Here is a 25,135-nt window from a genome sequence, read left to right on the forward strand (position 1 = left end):
CTCCTGCCCTCCCCCACTCTCTCTCTCTCCTGCCATCACTCTCTCTCCTGCCCTCACTCTCTCTCTCTCTCTCCTGCCCTCACTCTCTCTCTCTCTCATGCCCTCACTCTCTCTCTCTCTCTCCTGCCCTCACTCTCTCTCTCTCTCTCTCCTGCCCTCACTCTCTCTCCTGCCCTCACTCTCTCTCTCCTGCCCTCCCCCACTCTCTCTCTCTCCTGCCCTCACTCTCCCTCCTGCCCTCCCCCACTCTCTCTCTCTCCTGCCCTCACTCTCTCTCCTGCCCTCACTCTCTCTCCTGCCCTCACTCTCTCTCTCTCCTGCCCTCCCTCACCCGTCTCTCTTCATCCTCTCTGCCCCTCCTCTCTGTCCAGTAGTCTGCCTCCAGCTGATGCTGATGTATTGGCAGCTTGATCATTCCACCCCGCTGAGTTTGGTATCAGGATGTGTGTGTTACTTTGTCTGTGAGTGTGTGTCGTGTCCACAACTGTGTGTGTGTGTGTGTACTTCCTAGTTCCTCATTTCTATTTTTGTTCCATTGATATTTTGTCCAACTCCACGCCCCTCTGTGGAAGGGTTAGGAGGGTTAGCGATGTTCTCCTCGTCCTCCAAACCCTCTCTCTTCTCCTACTGGACGTCCATGGATCAGACAGACTCTGAAGTGCTGGACATTAGCACCAAGGTGCAGCTGCATGGGGTGCTCTGGAAGAGGCCCTTCGGACGGTCCTCCGCCAAGTGGTCCCGCAGGTAGGGCATTATCACCTGTCTAGTTAATTCTACCTAGCAGCAGGTAGGGCATTATCACCTGCCTAGTTATTTCTACCTAGCAGCAGGTAGGGCCTGGCATGGTGACACAAGTACTGGCAGTGTATATAGAAGGGGGGAAAAAAGGACAATGTTAACTTTGGTTTACAGATGAACAACTTTAATCGTGTACTAAAAAAAGTCATTTTACACAACAGCATAGTCCCTGAGGTTAAAAAACACGAATATATATTGATTAGATAAGTGTTCATCCCCCTCGATACATGTTAGATTCACCTTTGGCAGCGACCACAGCTGTGGGTCTTTCTGGGTAAGTCTCTAAGAACATTGCACACCTGGATGGTACAAAATTTGCTAATTATTCTTTAAAAAATTCTTCAAACTCTGTCAAATTTGGTTGTTGATTATTGCTAGACAGCCATTTGTTTCCCAGTGTCTGTTGGAAAGCAGACTGAACTGGGTTTTCCCTTAGGATTTTGCCTGTGCATTTTCATCCCCAAAAAAACTCTTAACATGATGCAGCCAACACCACCATGCTTGACAATATGAAGAGTGGTATTTTAGTCATTTGTTTTTGTTTGATTTGCCCCAAACATAACGCTTTGTATTCAGGACATAACGTTCAATCAGGTTAGTATTGTGGAGTAACTACAATATGTAATGTTAAATCAGGTTAGTATTGTGGAGTAACTACAATATGTAATGTTAAATCAGGTTAGTATTGTGGAGTAACTATAATATGTAATGTTCAATCAGGTTAGTATTGTGGAGTAACTATAATATGTAATGTTCAATCAGGTTAGTATTGTTGAGTAACTACAATATGTGATGTTAAATCAGGTTAGTATTGTGGAGTAACTACAATATGTAATGTTAAATCAGGTTAGTATTGTGGAGTAACTATAATATGTAATGTTCAATCAGGTTAGTATTGTGGAGTAACTACAATATGTAATGTTCAATCAGGTTAGTATTGTTGAGTAACTACAATATGTGATGTTAAATCAGGTTAGTATTGTGGAGTAACTACAATATGTAATGTTAAATCAGGTTAGTATTGTGGAGTAACTACAATATGTAATGTTCAATCAGGTTAGTATTGTTGAGTAACTACAATATGTGATGTTAAATCAGGTTAGTATTGTGGAGTAACTACAATATGTAATGTTAAATCAGGTTAGTATTGTGGAGTAACTACAATATGTAATGTTAAATCAGGTTAGTATTGTTGAGTAACTACAATATGTAATGTTCAATCAGGTTAGTATTGTGGAGTAACTACAATATGTAATGTTCAATCAGGTTAGTATTGTGGAGTAACTACAATATGTAATGTTCAATCAGGTTAGTATTGTTGAGTAACTACAATATGTAATGTTCAATCAGGTTAGTATTGTGGAGTAACTACAATATGTAATGTTCAATCAGGTTAGTATTGTGGAGTAACTATAATATGTAATGTTCAATCAGGTTAGTATTGTGGAGTAACTACAATATGTGATGTTAAATCAGGTTAGTATTGTGGAGTAACTACAATATGTAATGTTCAATCAGGTTAGTATTGTGGAGTAACTACAATATGTAATGTTCAATCAGGTTAGTATTGTGGAGTAACTACAATATGTAATGTTCAATCAGGTTAGTATTGTGGAGTAACTACAATATGTAATGTTCAATCAGGTTAGTATTGTGGAGTAACTACAATATGTAATGTTAAATCAGGTTAGTATTGTTGAGTAACTACAATATGTGATGTTAAATCAGGTTAGTATTGTGGAGTAACTACAATATGTAATGTTAAATCAGGTTAGTATTGTGGAGTAACTATAATATGTAATGTTCAATCAGATTAGTATTGAGGAGTAACTACAATATGGTTCCATTTACTCTCTGACAACTGGGCTGCTGTGGGATCGGCCTCTTCCAAGTTCAGTACTGTCTTCGTCCCCCCATATAGAATAATCTGTTGTGCTCTACTCCTGCCATGATAAAAGCTCACAGTCAAAAAACCCTTGGCTCAGATCCATCATGATTTTCCCGCACCACATTAAGTGCTATCTATGATCAACAATCGGAACAACCGAGTCCTGTTTCTCATTGGATCCCCAACGTACCACTTAGCCTTGCACAGAATAGCACTATCGCATCGATAAAACATTCCACGCAGTATCGGCTTTAAACAAAGACGTCATAGCTGATGTGCAGATACTGCTTTACCTTCAGAAAGTATTCACACCCCTCGACTTTTTACACAGTTTGTTGTCTTACAGCCTGAATTTAAAATGGATCAAATGTAGATTTTTTTCATTTTTTTCATCACTGTCCTACCCACAATACCGCATAATGTCAAAGAAGAAATTCTGTTTTATCAAATATTTTACAAATTAATAAAAAATGAAAAGCTGAAATGTCTTGAGTCAATAAGTATTCAACCCCCCTTTTGTTATGGCAAGACTAAATAAGTTCAGGAGTAAAAATGTGCTTAACAAGTCACATAATAAGTTAAATGGACTCACACTGTGTGCAATAATAGTGTTTAACAGTATTTTTTGAATGACTACCTCATCTCTGTACCCCACACATACGATTATCTGTAAGATCCCTCAGTTTATTAAAAATGTAAAACATAAATATTATATTTACATAAGTATTCAGACCCTTTACTCAGTACTTTGTTGAAGCACCTTTTGGCAGTGATTACAGCCTCGAGTCTTCTTGGGTATGACACTACAACCGTGGCACACCTGTATTTGGGGAGTTTCTCCCATTCTTCTCTGCAGATCCTGTCAAGCTCTGTCAGGTTGGATTGGGGGGGTGTTGCTGCACCAATATTTTCAGGTCTCTCCAGAGATGTTGGATCGGGTTCAAATCCAGGCTCTGGCTCTGCCACTGAAGGACATTCAGAGACTTGTTCCGAAGCCACTCCTGCGTTGTCTTGGCTCTGTGCTTCGGGTCGTTGTCCTGTTGGATGGTGAACCTTTGCCACAGTCTGAGGTCCTGAGCGCTCTGGAGTAGGTTTTCATCAAGGATCTCTCTGTACTTTGCTCTGTTCATCTTTCCCTTGATCTTGACTAGTCTCCCAGTCCCTGCCACTGAAAAACATCCCCACAGCATGATGCTGTCACCACCATGCTTCATAGTAGGGATGGTGCCAGGTTTCCTCCAGGCGTGACAGTTGGCATACAGGGCAAATAGTTCAGTCTTGGTTTCATCAGACCAGACGATCTTGTTTCTCATGGTCTGAGAGTCTTTAGGTGCCTTTTGGCAAACTCCAAGCAGGCTGCCGTGTGCCTTTTACTGAGGAGTGGCTTCCGTCTGGCCACTCTACCATAAAGGCCTGATTAGTGGAGTGCTGCAGAGATGGTTGTCCTTCTGGAAGGTTCCCCCATCTCCACAGGGGAACTTTGGAGCTCTGTCAGAGTGACCACCGGGTTCTTTGTCACCTCTCTGACCAAGGCCCTTCTCCTCAGATTGCGCAGTTTAGCCAGGCGGCCAGCTCTAGGAAGAGTCTTGGTGGTTCCAAACTTCTTCCTTCAGTGCTGTAGACATTTTTTGGTACCCTTCCACAGATCTGTGCCTTGACAAAATTCTGTTTCTGAGCTCTACAGACAATTCCTTCGACCTCATGGCTTGGTTTTTGCTCTGACATGTACTGTCAACTGTGGGACCTTATATAGACAGGCCTTTCCAAATCATGTCCAATCAATTAAATTTACCACTGCTGGACAAGTTGTAGAAACACCTCAAGAATTATCAATGGAAACCGGATGCACCTGAGCTCAACTTCGAGTGTCATTGCAAAGGGTCTGAATACTTATGGAAATCCATTTTTTTTTAAATATAAATAAATGTGCAAAAATGTTCTGTTTTCACTTTGTCATTATGGGGTATTGTGATGTCATTATGGGGTATTGTGATGTCATTATGGGGTATTGTGATGTCATTATGGGGTATTGTGTGTAGATTGCTGAGGGTTTATTTTTATTTAATCCATTTTAAAATAAGGCTGTAACATAACAAAATGTGGAAAAAGTCAAGGGGTCTGAGTACTTTCCGAGGGCACTGTACATGTTTATTTACAGCATCAGGCTGGTTCCACCAGGCTAGGTTATAACGTGGACATGATATGGTGATCAGGCTGGTTCCTACTAGGCTAGGTTATACCCTGGACATTATGTGGTGATCAGGCTGGTTCCATCAGGCTAGGTTATACCCTAGACATTATGTGGTAAACACAGTGATCAGGCTGGTTCCATCAGGCTAGGTTATACCCTGGACATTATGTGGTAAACACAGTGATCAGGCTGGTTCCATCAGGCTAGGTTATACCCTGGACATTATGTGGTGATCAGGCTGGTTCCACCAGGCTAGGTTATACCCTGGACATTATGTGGTGATCAGGCTGGTTCCATCAGGCTAGGTTATACCCTGGACATTATGTGGTAAACACAGTGATCAGGCTGGTTCCATCAGGCTAGGTTATACCCTGGACATTATATGGTGACCAGGCTGGTAACACCAGGCTAGGTTATACCCTGGACATGATATGGTGATCAGGCTGGTTCCATCAGGCTAGGTTATACCCTGGACATGATATGGCGATCAGGCTGGTAACACCAGGCTAGGTTATACCCTGGACATGATATGGTGATCAGGCTGGTTCCATAAGGCTAGGTTATACCCTGGACATGATATGGTGATCAGGCTGGTTCCATAAGGCTAGGTTATACCCTGGACATGATATGGTGATCAGGCTGGTTCCATAAGGCTAGGTTATACCCTGGACATTATATGGTGATCAGGCTGGTTCCACCAGGCTAGGTTATACCCTGGACATTATGTGGTGATCAGGCTGGTTCCATCAGGCTAGGTTATACCCTGGACATTATGTGGTAAACACAGTGATCAGGCTGGTTCCATCAGGCTAGGTTATACCCTGGACATTATATGGTGACCAGGCTGGTAACACCAGGCTAGGTTATACCCTGGACATGATATGGTGATCAGGCTGGTTCCATCAGGCTAGGTTATACCCTGGACATGATATGGCGATCAGGCTGGTAACACCAGGCTAGGTTATACCCTGGACATGATATGGTGATCAGGCTGGTTCCATAAGGCTAGGTTATACCCTGGACATGATATGGTGATCAGGCTGGTTCCATAAGGCTAGGTTATACCCTGGACATGATATGGTGATCAGGCTGGTTCCATAAGGCTAGGTTATACCCTGGACATTATATGGTGATCAGGCTGGTTCCACCAGGCTAGGTTATACCCTGGACATTATATGGTGATCAGGCTGGTTCCCACCAGGCTAGGTTATACCCTGGACATTATATGGTGATCAGGCTGGTTCCACCAGGCTAGGTTATACCCTGGACATTATATGGTGATCAGGCTGGTTCCCACCAGGCTAGGTTATACCCTGGACATTACATGGTGATCAGGCTGGTTCCCACCAGGCTAGGTTATACCCTGGACATAATATGGTCATCAGGCTAGGTTATACCCTGGACATTATATGGTGAACACAGTGATCAGGCTGGTTCCACCAGGCTAGGTTATACCCTGGACATTATGTGGTGACCAGGCTGGTTCCCACCAGGCTAGGTTATACCCTGGACATAATATGGTCATCAGGCTAGGTTATACCCTGGACATTATATGGTGAACACAGTGATCAGGCTGGTTCCACCAGGCTAGGTTATACCCTGGACATTATATGGTGATCAGCGGTATTATATGGTCGCAACGGTACTTCTATCATAGGAGTCGAGGGAGACTGTTCACAACGGAGGAGGTGTCACAACGGTCCTTCTATCATAGGAGTCGAGGGAGACTCTGGCAACAACGGAGGAGGTGTCACAAGGATACTTCTATCATAGGAGTCGAGGGAGACTGGCAACAACAGAGGAGGTGTCACAACGGAGGTGGTGTCACAACGGAGGTGGTGTCACAACGGAGGAGGAGTCACAACGGAGGTGGTGTCACAACGGAGGAGGTGTCACAAGGATACTTCTATCATAGGAGTCGAGGGAGACTGGCAACAACAGAGGAGGTGTCACAACGGAGGTGGTGTCACAACGGTACTTCTATCATAGGAGTCGAGGGAGACTCTGGCAACAACGGAGGAGGTGTCACAAGGATACTTCTGTGGCATGACACTTTTATTCTGAGGTCTTGCCTGACAAGCTGTACAAACAGCAAGTAAAAAGTGAATGAAATTATTTTTAGTTGGTCGCTAAACCATTGCAATCACATTACCTCTGCTCCTTCTGGTAGGTCTCTGGCATCTGTTCATGACCATTGCAATCTGGCATCTGTTCATGACCATTGCAATCTGGCATCTGTTCATGACCATTGCAATCTGGCATCTGTTCATGACCATTGCAATCTGGTCATCTGTTCATGACCATTGCAATCTGGCATCTGTTCATGACCATTGCAATCTGGTCATCTGTTCATGACCATTGCAATCTGGTCATCTGTTCATGACCATTGCAATCTGGTCATCTGTTCATGACCATTGCAATCTGGTCATCTGTTCATGACCATTGCAATCTGGTCATCTGTTCATGACCATTGCAGTCACATTACCTTTGCTCCTTCTGGTCATCTGTTCATGACAAGGGGATAAATCTGGCACCCAACTGTGCACCGTCTGACAGAAAAACAGGGTTGATGATTGTCTATATCCCTCAAATATAACCAAATGCTCGAGAAATGACGTAATCTCATTTGGAAGCTACTTCTATGCTTTACAGATGTAGACTGACTGGCTCGAGATTGGAAATACAATGACGTTACTGAAGTAGGCAAATAATTAGTAGGAAACAACATTGCCATATGATGATGATGTCAAATTTATTTTTAAAGAGATGGCCATGTTGCCATTACTGTTACTAGCAAATTGCTAGCAATGCTAATGTTAGCTAGCTAAAATACGGTGGTTCCATTCATCTTAGTTAGCTGGCTAAAGTTCTACTGCATCTGAAGTCAATCTGTGGACATCACAATGATGACAAAATGTTTTCTTACTAAGTATTTTTTTCTCTTTTTTTTTAAATGTTATCGTGTTTCCAAGCCAAATCCGAGTATTGAGACAGGCTAACGTCAGCTATCTAGGTAGCTAGCTATTTAGGTAACTCTAGCTAGCTAACGGCAGCTATGCTAACGATGATAGTGATAATGATTATCAAAATAAATACAGAACAAAAATATAAACGCAACATGCAACATTTTCAAAGATTTTACTGAGTTACAGTTCATGTGAGGAAATCAGTCAATTGAAATAAATAGATTAGGCCCTAATCTACGACTGAGCAGAGGTGCAGGCGTGGGTGGAGCCAGGCCCAGACAATCAGAATCAGTTTTTCCCCACAAAATGGCTTTATTACAGACAGAATTACTCCTGAGCACCCCCCTCCCCCAGGGGATCCCGCTGGTGAAGAAGCCAGATGTGGAGATCCTGGGCTGACGTGGTTACACATGGTCTGCGGTTGTGAGGCCGGTTGAACATACTGCCAAATTCTCTAAAACAACGTTGGAGGCGGTTTATGGTAGAGAAATGAACATTCCTGCAGTCAGCATGCCAATTGCACACACCCTCAAAACTTGAGACATCTGTGGCATTGTGTTGTGTAACAAAACTTAACATTTTAGTGGCCTTTTATTGTCCCCCAGCACAAGGTGCACCTGTGTAATGATCATGCTGTTTAATCAGATTCTTGATATGCCACACCTGTCAGGTGGATTATTGTGGCAAAGGAGAAATGCGCACTAACAGGGAGGTAAACAAATTTGTGCAGAAAATTTGAGAGAACTAAGCTTTTTGTGCATATTGAACATTTCTGCGATCTTTTATTTCAGCTCATGAAACATGTGACCAACACTTTACATGTTGTGTTTACATTTTTGTTCAGTATAGCTACATAACCAGCCCTTTTCTATCCCCTACCCCCCTGTCTCCTACACCCAGGCTGCTGTGGTCAGAGAGAGGTCGTAAATTCCTGGAGGAGATTATCTCCTCATGGCCACAGTATAGAGACAGAGTGAGTTTTCATAGAGAGAACAAAGGAATTTCTTCCACCTCACAGAACTTGAGGTCCGAACAACATTTATGTTCTGGAGAAGGTATAAAAGATCGGTGAAGAATCCAGCTACGAACTGGTCCGTTTGGTACAATTTTGTGAAACACATGGGAGACGATACGGCCACATTACCATAATGTTGTTTATACAATAGCTTCAGATATGAGGCTTACATCTAATTGTTGTACAGGATGAATGAGGAAGGATTAAACTATTTGTGAAATTATGGGATGCTATGTAATTATGTAATGTGAGACAATTTTATTTCTGTGTAAAGTTTCACTTAAGTCACTGGCACGCCTCCATGAACACAGTTAGGACCTGGCGTCATGAGACAGCCTTTTTCTGCTCTTCCAAATAAAACTCCCACCTTGAGAATTTCTCAACAGACCATGTTTCTCTCAATTACGAGAGGACAAAGGTTGCAGACCAGCTTACCTCGATAACGAGAGGGGCAAGGTTTGAGTAGATGGCAGAATCTTTTAAACATCCAACGTGGTTAAACTCTTAGACTATCGATACCGACAGAATAAGAACAAGTCTTTGATATGAATTACTAGTCTGCAGCTAGGAATCCGGTCTCATTGAACGCGAAGACCGACAACCGCCGAAACATCTATTCTATAACGATATGAATGAATGTCACTCTGAACTACCCATTCTAACCACGACAGAGAGAGAGAGAGGGCGGACAGACTCTCCAGCAGAAACAAACTTTTCAACGGCGATCCCGACGACACACTGAGCGTAAATATATGTATTGATTGCAATTGTTCCCGAATGAGTGAGCGTTCATGTGCAAAGGATTAGCATTTCAATTGTTATAATTATCAACTGTGTGTCGTCTTCTCAGTCGACCACCACTTCCCTTTTGTAGACCAAGCCGCGATGCCGGTTTAGCCCACTAGGGAAACTCCGTTATCATTTCCTTGTAACCATCTACTGTTTATTTATGCATTTCTGTGAATTACTTAGTAAATAAATGATGTAAGACAATTGATGTATGGATGACTCATAGTGAAGACTGGGTTCGTGCAGATAACCAACAATTTACAACGTTTGGAATGAGACTAACGTGAGGTAAAGAATAATTAATTCATCAGAAGACTAAGTTATCAGATATTAAAATATCTGAAGAGTTATATTAGGAAAATTATAACTTTGTAATCTGAATATTTTCCTTGGTGCCCCGACTTCCCAGTTAATTACATTTGCCTGATTAGTTCATCACGAAATGCTAATTACAGAGAATCTTTGATAAAAACTATAAGTCTTCAGTTAATGATCGTAAAGACACGACAGAGTTAAACCTCTGTCAGACTCTGCTGGTATGACTTGGTGGCGTGGGTTAGCTAGTAAACCTCTGTCAGACTCTGCTGGTATGACTTGGTGTTGTGGGTTAGCTAGTAAACCTCTGTCAGACTCTGCTAGTATGACTTGGGGGCGTGGGTTAGCTAGTAAACCTCTGTCAGACTCTGCTGGTATGACTTGGTGGCGTGGGTTATCTAGTAAACCTCTGTCAGACTTTGCTGGTATGACTTGGTGGTGTGGGTTAGCTAGTAAACCTCTGTCAGACTCTGCTAGTATGACTTGGTGTTGTGGGTTAGCTAGTAAACCTCTGTCAGACTCTGCTAGTATGACTTGGGGGCGTGGGTTAGCTAGTAAACCTCTGTCAGACTCTGCTGGTATGACTTGGTGGCGTGGGTTATCTAGTAAACCTCTGTCAGACTCTGCTAGTATGACTTGGTGTTGTGGGTTAGCTAGTAAACCTCGGTCAGACTCTGCTGGTATGACTTGGTGGCGTGGGTTATCTAGGCTGGTGCTTGCCTGGTTGTTTTTTTTACCTACAGTACATAGTTATCCAGAATGATCCAGTCAGGATGCAGTCTATGGGCCTCTGCTTGCCTGTCTGTTTGTCTGTCTCTTTTTTTTTAGCCCAGTGTTGCCGTACCTCATTCTCCTCCTCCTAGATTCTCCTCCTGACACTTTCCTGACACTTTCTCCATCCTCCTAGATTCTTCATCATCAAAGACAGTTTCCTGCTCTACTATGCGGAGAATGAGAAGAGAAGCTTTGAGACCAACAAACACTTCAACATCCACCCCAAGGTGAGCTTTACTCAACATGGATGCATGCTATATATATAAATATATATATATATACCACATACCACAACTATGAGAAGTTGATGCATTATGTTGTATTCATCCTGTCTGTCCCAGGGTGTGATCCCCTTAGGAGGCTGTGTTGTGGATCCGAAGGAAGACCAGGGCATGCCATTCGCCATGGTTATAAATCATGACGACTTCACTGTAAGCACTTAGACAATAATATAAACTTTTTAATAATAGATACTTGAAATCTGCATCTCTGTATTTATCAGGCAGTTACTGTATATCTCATGTGATAATGCATGCTACTGTATATCTCATGTGATAATGCATACCACTGTATATCTCATGCGATAATGCAGAGTACTGTATTTCTCATGTGATAATGTATGCTACTTTGTATCTCATGTGATAATGCACACTACTGTATATCTCATGTGATAATGTATGCTACTGTGTATCCCATGTGATAATGCACACCACTGTATATCTCGTGATAATGTGTGGTACTGTGTATCTCATGGGATAATGTGTGGTATTGTGTATCTCATGTGATAATGCATGCTGCTGTATATCTCATGTGATAATGCACACCACTGTATAGCTCATGTGATAATGCATGCAACTGTATATCTTGTGTGATAATGCATACCACTGTATATCTTTTGTGATAATGCATAGTACTGTATTTCTCATGTAATAACGCGTGCTACTGTATATCTCATGTGATAATGTATATTACCGTATATCTCATGTGATAATGCGTGCTACTGTATCATGTGATAATGCACGCTACTGTATATCTCATGTGATAATGCGTGCTACTGTATATCTCGTAATAATGCACACTACTGTATCTCATATGATAATGCATGTTACTGTATATCTCATGTGATAATGCATTATATTGTATATCTCATGTGATAATGCATGTAACTGTATATCTCATGTGATAATGCACATTACTGTATGTCTCATGTGATAATGCATGCTACTGTATAGCTCATGTGATAATTCATGCTACTGTATATCTCATGTGATAATGCATGCTACTGTATATCTCATGTGATAATGTGCATTACCGTATATCATGTGATAATGCATGCTACTGTGTATCTCATGTGATAATGTATGTTACTGTATATCTCATGTGATAATGCATGCTACTGTATATCTCATGTGATAATGCACACCACTGTATATATCATGTGATAATGCATGCTAGTGTATATCTCATGTAATAATGCACACTACTGTATCTCATGCGATAATGTGCATTTCTGTATATCCCATGTGATAATGCATGCTACTGTGTATCTCATGTGATAATGTATGTTACTGTATATCTCATGTGATAATGCGTGCTACTCTACATCTCATGTAATAATGCACACCACTGTATCTCATACAAGCATTTCGCTACACTCGCATTAACATCTGCTAACCATGTGTATGTGACAAATAAAATTTGATTTGATTTGATAATGCATGTTACTGTATATCTCATGTGATAATGCATAATATTGTGTATCTCATGTGATAATGCACGTTACTGTATATCTCATGTGATAATGCGCGCTACTGTATCGTGTGATAATGCACCCTACTGTATATCTCATGTGATAATGCATGCTACCGTATATCTCATGTAATAATGCACACTACTGTATATCTCATGTTATAATGCGTGCTACTGTATATCTCATGTAATAATGCACACTACTGTATCTCATGTGATAATGCGTGTTACTGTATATCTCATGTGATAATGCATTATATTGTATATCTCATGTGATAATGCATGTAACTGTATATCTCATGTGATAATGCACATTACTGTATGTCTCATGTGATAATGCATGCTACTGTATAGCTCATGTGATAATGCATGCTACTGTATATCTCATGTGATAATGCATGCTACTGTACATCTCATGTGATAATGTGCATTACCGTATATCATGTGATAATGCATGCTACTGTGTATCTCATGTGATAATGTATGTTACTGTATATCTCATGTGATAATGCATGCTACTGTATATCTCATGTGATAATGCACGCAACTGTATATCTCATGTGATAATGCGCGCTACTGTATCGTGTGATAATGCACCCTACTGTATATCTCATGTGACAATGCATGCTACCGTATATCTCATGTAATAATGCACACTACTGTATATCTCATGTGATAATGCGTGCTACTGTATATCTCATGTAATAATGCACACTACTGTATCTCATGTGATAATGCGTGTTACTGTATATCTCATGTGATAATGCATTATATTGTATATCTCATGTGATAATGCATGTAACTGTATATCTCATGTGATAATGCACATTACTGTATGTCTCATGTGATAATGCAAGCTACTGTATAGCTCATGTGATAATGCATGCTACTGTATATCTCATGTGATAATGCATGCTACTGTATATCTCATGTGATAATGTGCATTACCGTATATAATGTGATAATGTATGCTACTGTGTATCTCATGTGATAATGTATGTTACTGTATATCTCATGTGATAATGCATGCTACTGTATATCTCATGTGATAATGCATGCTACTGTATATCTCATGTGATAATCGCGCTACTGTTTGTGATGTGATCTTTTTTTAAATTACATTTCTTTGTAATTTAGCAGACTCTTATTCAGGGCATATGTTTTCATACTGTTTTGTTGTTGTTCGTACTGGTCCACTGTGGGAATCGAACCAACAACCCTGGCATTGTAAGTGTCATGCCCAACTGAGCCACACGGGATTTATGCTTGATGTGAAGATAATGTATGCTAATGTATATTATCTTGTGATGATAATGTATGCTACTGTGTATTATCATGTGATGATAATGTATGCTACTGTATATATTATCTAGTGCTGATAATGTATGCTACTGTATATTATCATGTGATGATAATGTATGCTACTGTATATTATCATGTGATGATAATGTATGCTATATTATCATGTGATGATGCTCTGTTGCTCCCTCAGGGTAACATTGTCCTGGCTGCAGAGAATGAGGCAGAACAAAACCAGTGGCTGGAGATGCTGCAGGAGTCTGGCAGAGTGTGAGTCGCTAGTTACGACATAAAGCCTCTTTAAATCTAGCTGTTCAAACTGCCTTTTTAAATGTAACTGTAAACAAACTGAAACTACGCACTGCCTCTTTAAATCTAGCTGTACAAACTGCAACTGTAAACAAATAATGTCAAATTGATCAGAAATACAGTGAAGAGATTGTTAGTGTAGTAAATGACTATTGTAGCTGGAAATGGCAGAATTTTTTATGGAATATCTACATAGGCGTACAGAGGCCCATTATCAGCAGCCATCACTCCTGTGTTCCAATGGCACGTTGTGTTAGCTAATCCAAGTTTATAATTTTGAAAGGCTAATTGATCATTAGAAAACCCATTTGCAATTATGTTAGCACAGCTGAAAACTGTTGTCCTGATTTAAAGAAGCAATAAAACTGACCTTCTTTAGACTAGTTGAGTATCTGGAGCATCAGCATTTGTGGGTTCGATTACAGGTTCAAAATGGCCAGAAACAAAGGACTTTCTTCTGAAACTCGTCAGTCTATTCTTGGCAATTAAATCCAACTGACCACACTGCCTCTTTAAATCCAACTGACCACACTGCCTCTTTAAATCCAACTGACCACACTGCCTCTTTAAATCCAACTGACCACACTGCCTCTTTAAATCCAACTGACCACACTGCCTCTTTAAATCCATCTGACCACACTGCCTCTTTAAATCCATCTGACCACACTGCCTCTTTAAATCCAACTGACCACACTGCCTCTTTAAATCCATCTGACCACACTGCCTCTTTAAATCCAACTGACCACACTGCCTCTTTAAATCCAACTGACCACACTGCCTCATCAGGGGCAGCAGGGGTTAAGTCTATAAGTCTAACTCTAAGTAAAGGGTCCACCTTAGAGGGGGACTTTAGTCTCTTCAGATATGTATGGAGGAGCTGCACAGGTCTGCAATTGTATAGTGGAATATGTGACCTACTGTTGTGTGGTACTGGTGGTGATCATGCTGTATAAAACCTATATGGCCACATGCTGTATTAAAGCTGTTAAACACCTAGTGTCTAAAACCTCCAGCACCTGGAAGAACGCCCAACTGGGAGAAGCCATGATAGAGAGCCTGGAAGCCCAGGGACTGCAGCTGGCCAAGGAGAAGCAAGAGTACCTGGGTAAGAAGAGGGACTGTGGAGGCATGGGGAGGCAGGAGGCATGAGGCCTGGTTCAGGGGAGAGAGGAGGGAATGGGTGAGAGGGGACATGGGCAGGTATGGGTCAGGGTGGCAGGTCCGAGAGGCTGAAAGTAATTTTGTTCTTTACTTTTGATGCTTACAGTCCCACATGGAGACAATGGCCATATACAACAAGTGATCAGGCTGTTTTGTCACCCCAGATAAGCTGATGGAGGAGACAGAAGAACTGAGCCTGCAGCGAGAACAGAAGGAGCATCTGGAACGTCTGAACCTGGTTCTGGAGGAGGAGAAGCAGAAGTTTGAGGAGCTGGTGACGGAGCTTAGAGCAGAGCAGGATCAGATCAAACTGTAAGAGAGAGCTATGGAGAACACAAACTGGGATATTTACAATAATAAATACAGCAATACATAACATACAGTAATAGATAATATACAGTAATAGATAATATACAGTAATAGATAATATACAGTAATAGATAATATACAGTAATAGATCATATACAGAAATAAATAAATACAGTAATAAATACTTTTCAGAAATAAATAATATATAGTTTTAAATAATATACAGTAATAAATAATATACAGTAATAGATAAATACAGTAATAAATACTTTTCAGAAATAAATACTATACAGTTTTAAATAATATACAGTAACAAATAATGTACAATAATAACTAATATACAGTAATAAACAAAGTGATAAATAAAATACATTAATTTATATACAGTAATAATAAAATACAGTAATACGTAATATACAGTAATAATAATATACAGTAATAAATAAAATACAGTATTAAGTAATATACAGTAATAATAATATACAGTAATAATAATATACAGTAATAATAATATACAGTAATAATAATATACAGTAATAATAATATACAGTAATAATATACAGTAATAATAATATACAGTAGTCCCCACATATGAGTAAGAAAGATGCATGTAATACATTTAAAGTGCATTTAATATAAGGAATGTAGCTCGTATCTCCGTCTTTATCCACTGCGTTAACTAAACTGCTGTGAAAAGTCTTAGCCTTGAGACTCTGATCCTCAGGTCCATCTGTTGTGGGTTTGATGCTCTCAGTGTGGAGAGTGTTGCTATTACACTGTGTGGTGTACCGTGTTATTGACAGGGACTTGGACGGCACAGCACAGTCTCTGAAAGGTGTGGAGTCTGAAAAAGAGGAGCTGAACAGTTTGACAACACTTCTTCAGAAATCTATTGAGGTATTTAAAATTAATTTGAGGAGAAACACACACACACACACTCAGGTACACACACACCTTCATTACATCCATGATCTGGTCCTCCAGGAGCTGTCCCATGAGAAGCAGCGAACCCTGGAGTTGTTGAGGGAGAAGGAGCTTGAGCAGGCGGCTGAGCATCCAGAGAAGGACGAGGAGCAGGAGGTGCAGCCTGGTGACACGGGACTGCGATCGGAGCTGAGACACATTGAAGAGCAGATGAGGGAACTGCAGAGAGAGAAGGAGCAGGCTGAGGAGAGGTGAGAGGACCAGGAACATGGATCTTATTTTTGTCCAGTCTTGTGTGAAAAGTTCAAAAGTTTGTAAAAAAAAAAAACTTCTCCTACCATATAAAAGACACATGAAGCAGCCGATTGATTAGAGAGAGAGAGCGAGAGAGCGAGAGAGCGAGAGAGAGCGAGAGAGCGAGAGAGCGAGAGAGCGAGAGAGAGAGAGAGAGAGAGAGCGAGAGAGAGAGAGAGAGAGAGAGAGAGAGAGAGAGCTCAGACAGAAGATCCCGATGACACACTGAGCGTAAATATATATATTGATTGCAATTATTCCCGAATGAGTGAGCGTTCATGTGCAATTTATTAGCATTTCAATTGTTATAATTATCAATAATTATCAACTGTGTGTCGTCTTATCTCAGTTGACCCCCACTTCCCTTTTGTACATCAAGCCGCGATGCCGGTTAACCCACTAGGGCACATCCACTTTCATTTCCTTGTAACCATCTACTGTTTGTTTATGCCTTTCTGTGATGATTTAGTTAGTTAATAAATAAATTATGTAAGACAATTGATGAATGGATGACTCATAGTGAAGACTGGGTTCGTGCAGATAACCAACAATTTACGACGTTTGGAATGAGACTAACGTGAGGTAAAGAATAATTCATTCATCAGAAGACTAAGTTATCAGATATTAAAATATCTGAAGAGTTATATTAGGAAAATTCTAACTTTGTAATCTGAATATTTTCCTTGGTTCCCCGACTTCCTAGTTAATTACAGTTACACGATTAAGTAGTTTAATCACGTAATAATAATTACAGAGAATTTTTGATAAAGATTCTTCTTCAGTTTAATGATGCCAAAGACATGACAGTGTTGTATAAAAAAAAATGCAGTGTATCTGTCAATGAAGGGCCCAACTGCAGAGCTCCGCAGTGAAGCCTACTGTGGGTATCTCTCAAGGCGGAGTCACATTGAAGAGCCCCATGGTGAAGCCTATTGAGGGTTTCTCTCAATGAAGGGCCTCGCTGCAGAGCTCCGCAGTGAGGCCTACTGTGGGTATCTCTCAAGGCGGAGTCACATTGAAGAGCCCCATGGTGAAGCCTATTGAGGGTTTCTCTCAATGAAGGGCCTCGCTGCAGAGCTCCGCAGTGAGGCCTACTGTGGGTATCTCTCAAGGCAGAGTCACATTGAAGAGCCCCATGGTGAAGCCTATTGAGGGTTTCTCTCAATGAAGGGCCTCGCTGCAGAGCTCCACCGTGAAGCCTACTGTGGGTATCTCTCAAGGCGGAGTCACATTGAAGAGCCCCATGGTGAAGCCTATTGAGGGTTTCTCTCAATGAAGGGCCTCGCTGCAGAGCTCCGCAGTGAGGCCTACTGTGGGTATCTCTCAAGGCGGAGTCACATTGAAGAGCCCCATGGTGAAGCCTATTGAGGGTTTCTCTCAATGAAGGGCCTCGCTGCAGAGCTCCGCAGTGAGGCCTACTGTGGGTATCTCTCAAGGCGGAGTCACATTGAAGAGCCCCATGGTGAAGCCTATTGAGGGTTTCTCTCAATGAAGGGCCTCGCTGCAGAGCTCCACCGTGAAGCCTACTGTGGGTATCTCTCAAGGCGGAGTCACATTGAAGAGCCCCATGGTGAAGCCTATTGAGGGTTTCTCTCAATGAAGGGCCTCGCTGCAGAGCTCCACCGTGAAGCCTACTGTGGGTATCTCTCAAGGCGGAGTCACATTGAAGAGCCCCATGGTGAAGCCTATTGAGGGTTTCTCTCAATGAAGGGCCTCGCTGCAGAGCTCCACCGTGAAGCCTAATGAGGGTGTCTCTCTATCAAGTGTCCCCAATGCAGAGCTCTGCAACAAGGCCCTCTGTAATTTCCCACAGGGCATTCCCTGGAAATTAGGACCTACAGAACGACTTTCTTCTGTCCTATAACAGATCATTGCTTGTGCTTGTGTCTGATATTAACATCCCCTTGTGATACATTATCCTACCAAATTCCTTCATTAGGTAAGAGGTTGGGTAAGAGGTTGGGTAAGAGGTAAGCGATATAAATGCCCAGGGCGGAAGGCTTTTAAACACTTAGCCTAGTATTGACCTGCTGTGGATGGGGATTGGACTGCAGGATTGTGTTAGTATGCACAGTACCTTTCCTCGAACTGTGTGTCTGGCAATGTGTGTGTATGCGCGCTCTAGCTGTATGTTACTGTGTGTGTGTGTTTTGTACCTCTCCTCTGACAGACTATGTGTGTGCGTGCAAGTCGAGGGTGCACAGGACTGTGTGTTCTCTGGCTCCCCCTGCAGGCTAACGGACAATGAGCAGCGTAACACAGTTTAACATGACTGTCTGTGTTCTCTGGCTCCCCCTGCATGCTAACGGACAATGAGCAGCGTAACACAGTTTAACATGACTGTCTGTGTTCTCTGGCTCCCCCTGCATGCTAACGGACAATGAGCAGCGTAACACAGTTTAACATGACTGTCTGTGTTCTCTGGCTCCCCCTGCAGGCAAACGGAGAATGAGCAGCGTGCCACAGTTCTGCAACAGGAAAGAGAGTTCTACTCCTGTCAGTCCAGGACTCTACAGCAGTCCCTCACACAGCTCACTGTGGACAAGAAGCAAACTGAGGTGGAACTCAAGGTAAACCACACTGCCTCTCCAATGGCACCCTATTCCCTACATAGTGCACTACTTTTAACCAGAGGTACTCTAACGTTTCCAAAACTGTAAAGATATTGTCTGTGAGTATAACAGAACTGATGTTGCAGGCGAAAGCCTGAGAAAAATCCAATCCGGAAGTGCCCCATAAAAGATTTGTTCTAATTAGCCTCTACTGACTCCCCATCCCGCATGCGGGAGCGTAATCATCGCCTGACACTAATTAGCATAACGCAACGGACATAAATATCCCTAGAAAATATTCCTATTCATGAAAATCACAAGTGAAATATATTGAGACACAGTTTAGCCTTTTGTTAATTACCCTGTCATCTCAGATTTTCAAAATATGCTTTACAGCCAAAGCTAGACAAGCATTTGTGTAAGTTTATTGATAGCCTAGCATAGCATTTTGTCCAGCTAGAAGCAGGTAACTTGGTCACGGAAATCAGAAAAGCTATCAAATTAAATTGTTTACCTTTTATGAGCTTCGGATGTTTTCACTCACGAGACTCCCAGTAAGATAGCCAATGTTCCTTTTTTCCAAAAATATTATTTTTGTAGGCGAAATAGCTCCGTTTGTTCTTCACTTTTGGCTGAGAAATCGGCCGGAAATTGCAGTCACTCAGAAAAATATTCCAAATTAGCTCCATAATATCGACAGAAACATGGCAAACGTTGTTTATAATCAATCATCAAGGTGTTTTCCAAATATTTATTCGATAATATATCCGCCGAAACAATTAGTTTTTCAGTAGGACGATTGGAATAATGGCTACCTCCTGTATTTTACTCGAGAATCACTCTGGGAGCCATCATGTGACCACTTGCGCAATGTAGCCCCCTACGGGTATTCTTCAACATAAATGCGTTAAACTATGTAACAATGCTGTAGACACCTTGGGGAATACGGAGAAAAAGTAATCTGGTTCATAGCCCATTCACTGCTCAATAGGGACGCATTGGAAAACATGAGGCACTTCCAGATTGGATTTTTCTCAGGCTTTCGCCTGCAATATCAGTTCTGTTATACTCACAGACAATATTTGTACAGTTTTGGAAACTTTAGAGTGTTTTCTATCCTAAACTGTCAATTATATGCATAGTCTAGCATCTTGTTCTGACAAAATATCCCGATTACTACGGGAACGTTATTTTTCCAAAAATGAAAATACTGCCCCCTAGTCACAGAACACATAATTATCCAAAAGGCAGATCCTAGATCAGGCCTCCTACTCTGAGATGCTTTGTGAATACGGGCCCTGACCTCCTGTTGTGTCCCAGGTGGAGATTGAGTCTCGTATGGAGCTGGAGCGGAGGCTGAAGCAGGCTGAGGAGGCTCTACGGAACCTGGAGAAAGGTCTGAGCTCTCTGGAACGCTCCAAAGAGAAGGATGACAAGATGAAGGGAGACGTCAACAACCTCAGGAGTGAGTTACACTTACTGCACACACACACACACACACACACACACACACACACACACACACACACACACATATATACATTCTTCATGAGTCATAGATAAACACACAGCCATAAACACTTCTACCCACTGGTTCAGTTAACCCAGAATAATTCATAAGGGGTTCAGTTAACCCAGAATAATTCATTAAAGGGTTCAGTTAACCCAGGATAATTCATAAGGGGTTCAGTTAACCCAGGATAATTCATAAGGGGTTCAGTTAACCCAGAATAATTCATAAGGGGTTCAGTTAACCCAGGATAATTCATAAGGGGTTCAGTTAACCCAGGATAATTCATAAGGGGTTCAGTTAACCCAGGATAATTCATAAGGGGTTCAGTTAACCCAGGATAATTCATAAGGGGTTCAGTTAACCCAGAATAATTCATAAAGGGTTCAGTTAACCCAGGATAATTCATAAGGGGTTCAGTTAACCCAGGATAATTCATAAGGGGTTCAGTTAACCCAGGATAATTCATAAGGGGTTCAGTTAACCCAGGATAATTCATTAAAGGGTTCAGTTAACCCAGGATAATTCATAATGTGTGTAGTTTTCCTGCCTCCTTCTGGGTAGAACAAGTTATAGCTACAATATATTATTTCTGTCATATTTAGTGTCCTAGCAACTACTGAGTGCTGCGAGGAACATAACTACACTGAACAAAAATGTAAACGCAACAATTTAAAATATTTTACTGAGTTTACAGTAAATCAGTCAAATTGAAATGAATTCATTCGGTGCTAATCTATGGATTTCACATGATGGGGAATGCAGATATATGTCTGTTATCACAACTCAGGCTAAGACCCAGATTGAAATACAGGAGGTGGATAGTACGAGTCTGTTTTTTTTTTAGTACAGGACAGCAGAAATCAGAGTCAGGCAGGTACAGGACAGCAGGCATAGAGTTGTAATCCAAATCAGAGTCAGGACACCAGGCAGGTTCAGGTTAAGGACAGGCAGAAAGGTCAGAACTGGGAAGACGGGGAAAACCAAAAACTAGATCACAGGAAACACGGGGACACGCTGGTAGGACTTGACAGGACAAGACGATCTGGCAACAGACAAAAACAGAAAACTAAGGTATAAATACACAGGGAATAATGGGGGGAGACACCTGGTGGGGGGTGGAGACAAGCACAAAGACAGGTGAAACAGATCAGGGTGTGACACTGTTGGTCACAGGTACCTGGATCAGAAAACTAGTCAGTATCTGGTGTGACCACCATTTGCCTCATGCCTTTGCAACGCATTTCCTTCGCATAGAGTTGATCAGGCTGTTGATTGTGGCCTGTGGAATGTTGTCCCCCTCCTCTTTAATGGCTGTGTAAGTTGCTGGATATTGGCAGGAACAGGAACACTCTGTCGTACACGTCGATCCAGAGCATCCCAAACATGCTCAATGGGTGACATGTCTGGGAAGAATGCAGGCCATGGAAGAACTGGGAAATGTTCAGCTTACAGGAATTGTGTACAGATCCTTGTGACATGGGGCTGTGCATTATCATGCTGAAACATGAAGTGATGGCGTCAGATTAATGGCACAACAATGGGCCTCAGGATCTCATCATGGTATCTCTGCGCATTCAAATTGCCGTCGATAAAATGCAATTCTGTTCATTGTCCGTAGCTTTGCCCCATACCATAACCCCACCGCCACCATGGGGCACTCTGTTCACAACGTTGACATCAGCAAACAGCTCACTCACACGACGCCATACAAGCTCTCTGACATCTGCTCAATAAAGTTGAAACTGGGATTCATCCGTGAAGAACACACTTCTCCATCATGCCAGTGGCCATTGAAGCTGATCATTTTCCCACTGAAGTCGGTTATGACGCCGAACTGCAGTTAGGTCAAAACCCTGGTGAGGACGACGAACACGCAGATGAGCTTCCCTGAGACAATTCTTTGGTTGTACAAACCCTCAGTTTCATCAGCTGACCGGGTGGCTGGTCTCAAGACGATCCCGCAGGTGAAGAAGCCGTATGTGGAGGTCCTGGGCTGGCGTGGTTACATGAGGTCTACAGTTTTGAGGGCCGGTTGGACGTACTGCCAAATTGTCTAAAGTAACGTTTGGAGGCGGCTTATGGTAGAGAAATGCCAATTGCTTGCTGCACCAAAACTTGAGACATCTGTGGCATTGTGTTGTGTGACAAAACTGCACATTTTAGAGTGGCCTTTTTTTGTCCCCAACACAAAATGTGTTTAATCAGCTTCTTGATATGCCACACCTATCAGGTGTCTTATCTTGGAGAAATGAGGAGAAATGTTCACTAACAGCGATGTAAACATATTTGTGCACAAACTCTTGAGAGAAATACGTTTTTTGTGCGTGTGGAACATTTCTGGGATCTTTTATTTCATGAAACATGGGACCAACCTTTTACGTGTTGTGTTTCATTTTTGTTCAGTATAGCTACATGGGATGTGTGTGTGTGTGTGTTCTTCACCCAGAGTTCTTTGAGGAGTGTATCTGTGCTGCAGAGATCGAGGCCAAGCTCCCTTCTATAATGAAGAATGCTGTGTATCTCCACAAGGCTACAGCACGACGCATTAAGAGCTGTCGGATCCAGAGACGGGCCTCCAAACACCACTGGTGTGAGTACACACATACGCATGGAGGCTGCTGAGGTCGAGGACGGCTCGTAACAATGTCTGGACCGGAGCGAATGGAATGGCATCAAACACAGGGAAACCATGGAAACCAAATGTTTGTTGTGTTTGATACCATTCCACTAATTTCCCTCCAGCCATTACCACAACCCCCCGTCCTCCCAAATTAAGGTGCCACCAACCTCCTGTGACACACACACACAAGCACTCATGTCTTTTCCTCTGCAGTGAAACACTCCCAGTCATTCGTGGTTGCCCGTGGCGACGGCGGCAGCATGGAGGACCTGAGGGAGACTGCCCGGCGACTGACCTCCGACAGCTGCTTCAGGAAGAGCGTCTACAAGATCATCACACGCCACGACCAGGAGGCCTCCGCCAAGAAAGATGACTGACAGAGATAGGGAGGGATGGATTGCGGGACTGATTGTGTGTGTGTGTGTGTGTGTGTGTGTGTGTGTGTGTGTGTGAGTGTGAGTGTGTGAGAGAGAGAGACTGATTCCTCAATGTAATAGTGTCAAGTCCTGTCGTCTGCTCCCACGGTGTTGTAGCTGGTTCGGGATTATCTTTAGGATGTCATCTCTTCAATATGATGTCATCTCTTCAACATGATGTCATCTCTTCAACATGATGTCATCTCTTCAACATGATGTCATCTCTTCAACATGATGTCATCTCTTCAATATGATGTCATCTCTTCAACAGCCTGGTTGTGTTCAAACTGCATTACAAGACTTTTATGCAAAATAGTTTTATTCAAACAAAATTAATGTTTATTGTTAAAGATATAGCAGCTCTCTTTACTGTCCTACAGCTTGGAGGACGGTCAGAAAAATAATGCATATAGTTATTGAACCAACACGATATGACAATGTGATGGTTTACAGTACAGTACAGGCAGAAGCCTTAAACCTGACCCTGGGTAACACCATCAATCAACCATATGGTCGACACACACACTGCAAGTCGACACACACACACACTGCAGGTCGACACACACACACACACTGCAGGTCGACACACACACTGCAGGTCGACACACACACTGCAAGTCGACACACACACTGCAAGTCGACACACACACACACACACACACACTGCAGGTCGACACACACACTGCAGGTCGACACACACACACACACACACACTGCAAGTCGACACACACACACACACACACACACACACTGCAAGTCGACACACACACACTGCAAGTTGACACACACACTGCAAGTCGACACACACACTGCAGGTCGACACACACACTGCAAATCGACACACAATGTCAGAAAATGTGACTTTTATTTTTCTCGTCTTTGAGTGTTGATTGTATTTACACAGATGGCTTTGGTTCGTTTAAAAACTGTAGTTTATTTGCAGGTTGATGAAACTGCTCTATATGATATGTGTGTGTTTTTATCTGATTTGAAACCAGGTTAGCCTGGTCCCAGATCAGTTTGGGCTGTCTTGCCAACTCCTATGGTCATTACCTAGCCTGGTCCCAGATCAGTTTGTGTTGTCTTGCCAACTCCTATGGTCATTACATAGACTGGTCCCAGATCTGTTTGCTCCTTGATTGATGAAGACAGCTTGACTGTCGAAACGTTGGTATTACATTTTTGCATCTGAGCTCCTAGAGTGTGCGGCTCTCTTTTATTTTCAAGTTTTCTACTCCGCTAGCCAGCACCTC

The 25,135-nt window shown here is 42.2% G+C and overlaps 1 protein-coding gene across 2 annotated transcripts; it reads left to right on the forward strand.

Moving 5' to 3' along the window:
- The first annotated feature begins 418 nt into the window (after positions 1–418).
- plekhd1 (pleckstrin homology and coiled-coil domain containing D1) lies at positions 419–24,841 on the forward strand. 2 transcript variants are annotated; one of them, XM_021585425.3, is made up of 12 exons: positions 419–744; positions 10,870–10,963; positions 11,078–11,167; positions 13,978–14,054; positions 15,107–15,198; positions 15,419–15,566; positions 16,367–16,460; positions 16,548–16,738; positions 19,219–19,351; positions 20,654–20,798; positions 23,293–23,436; positions 23,680–24,841. In XM_021585425.3, the coding sequence occupies exons 1-12, from the start codon at positions 590–592 to the stop codon at positions 23,841–23,843; spliced, it is 1,527 nt and encodes a 508-aa protein (XP_021441100.1). In that variant the 5' UTR covers positions 419–589; the 3' UTR covers positions 23,844–24,841. The 2 variants fall into 2 exon arrangements, with proteins under 2 accessions (XP_021441100.1, XP_021441101.1); XM_021585426.3 differs by lacking the exon at positions 419–744 and adding an exon at positions 9,521–9,602.
- The last annotated feature ends 294 nt before the right edge of the window (positions 24,842–25,135 follow it).

This window comes from Oncorhynchus mykiss, chromosome 25 (assembly GCF_057628025.1).
Source record: "Oncorhynchus mykiss isolate SJ-2025 chromosome 25, ASM5762802v1, whole genome shotgun sequence".
NCBI classification, from domain to species: Eukaryota; Metazoa; Chordata; class Actinopteri; order Salmoniformes; family Salmonidae; genus Oncorhynchus; species Oncorhynchus mykiss.

What these genes read in the sequence shown, in the direction of transcription:
- plekhd1 (XM_021585425.3), top strand. Translation starts at nt 590, where the DNA reads ATGTTCTCCTCGTCCTCCAAACCCTCTCTCTTCTCCTACTGGACGTCC. An exon ending in TCCGCCAAGTGGTCCCGCAG is followed by an intron (nt 745 to 10,869) that starts GTAGGGCATTAT and finishes CCATCCTCCTAG; the next exon opens with ATTCTTCATCATCAAAGACA. An exon ending in AAGGAGCAGGCTGAGGAGAG is followed by an intron (nt 16,739 to 19,218) that starts GTGAGAGGACCA and finishes CTCCCCCTGCAG; the next exon opens with GCAAACGGAGAATGAGCAGC.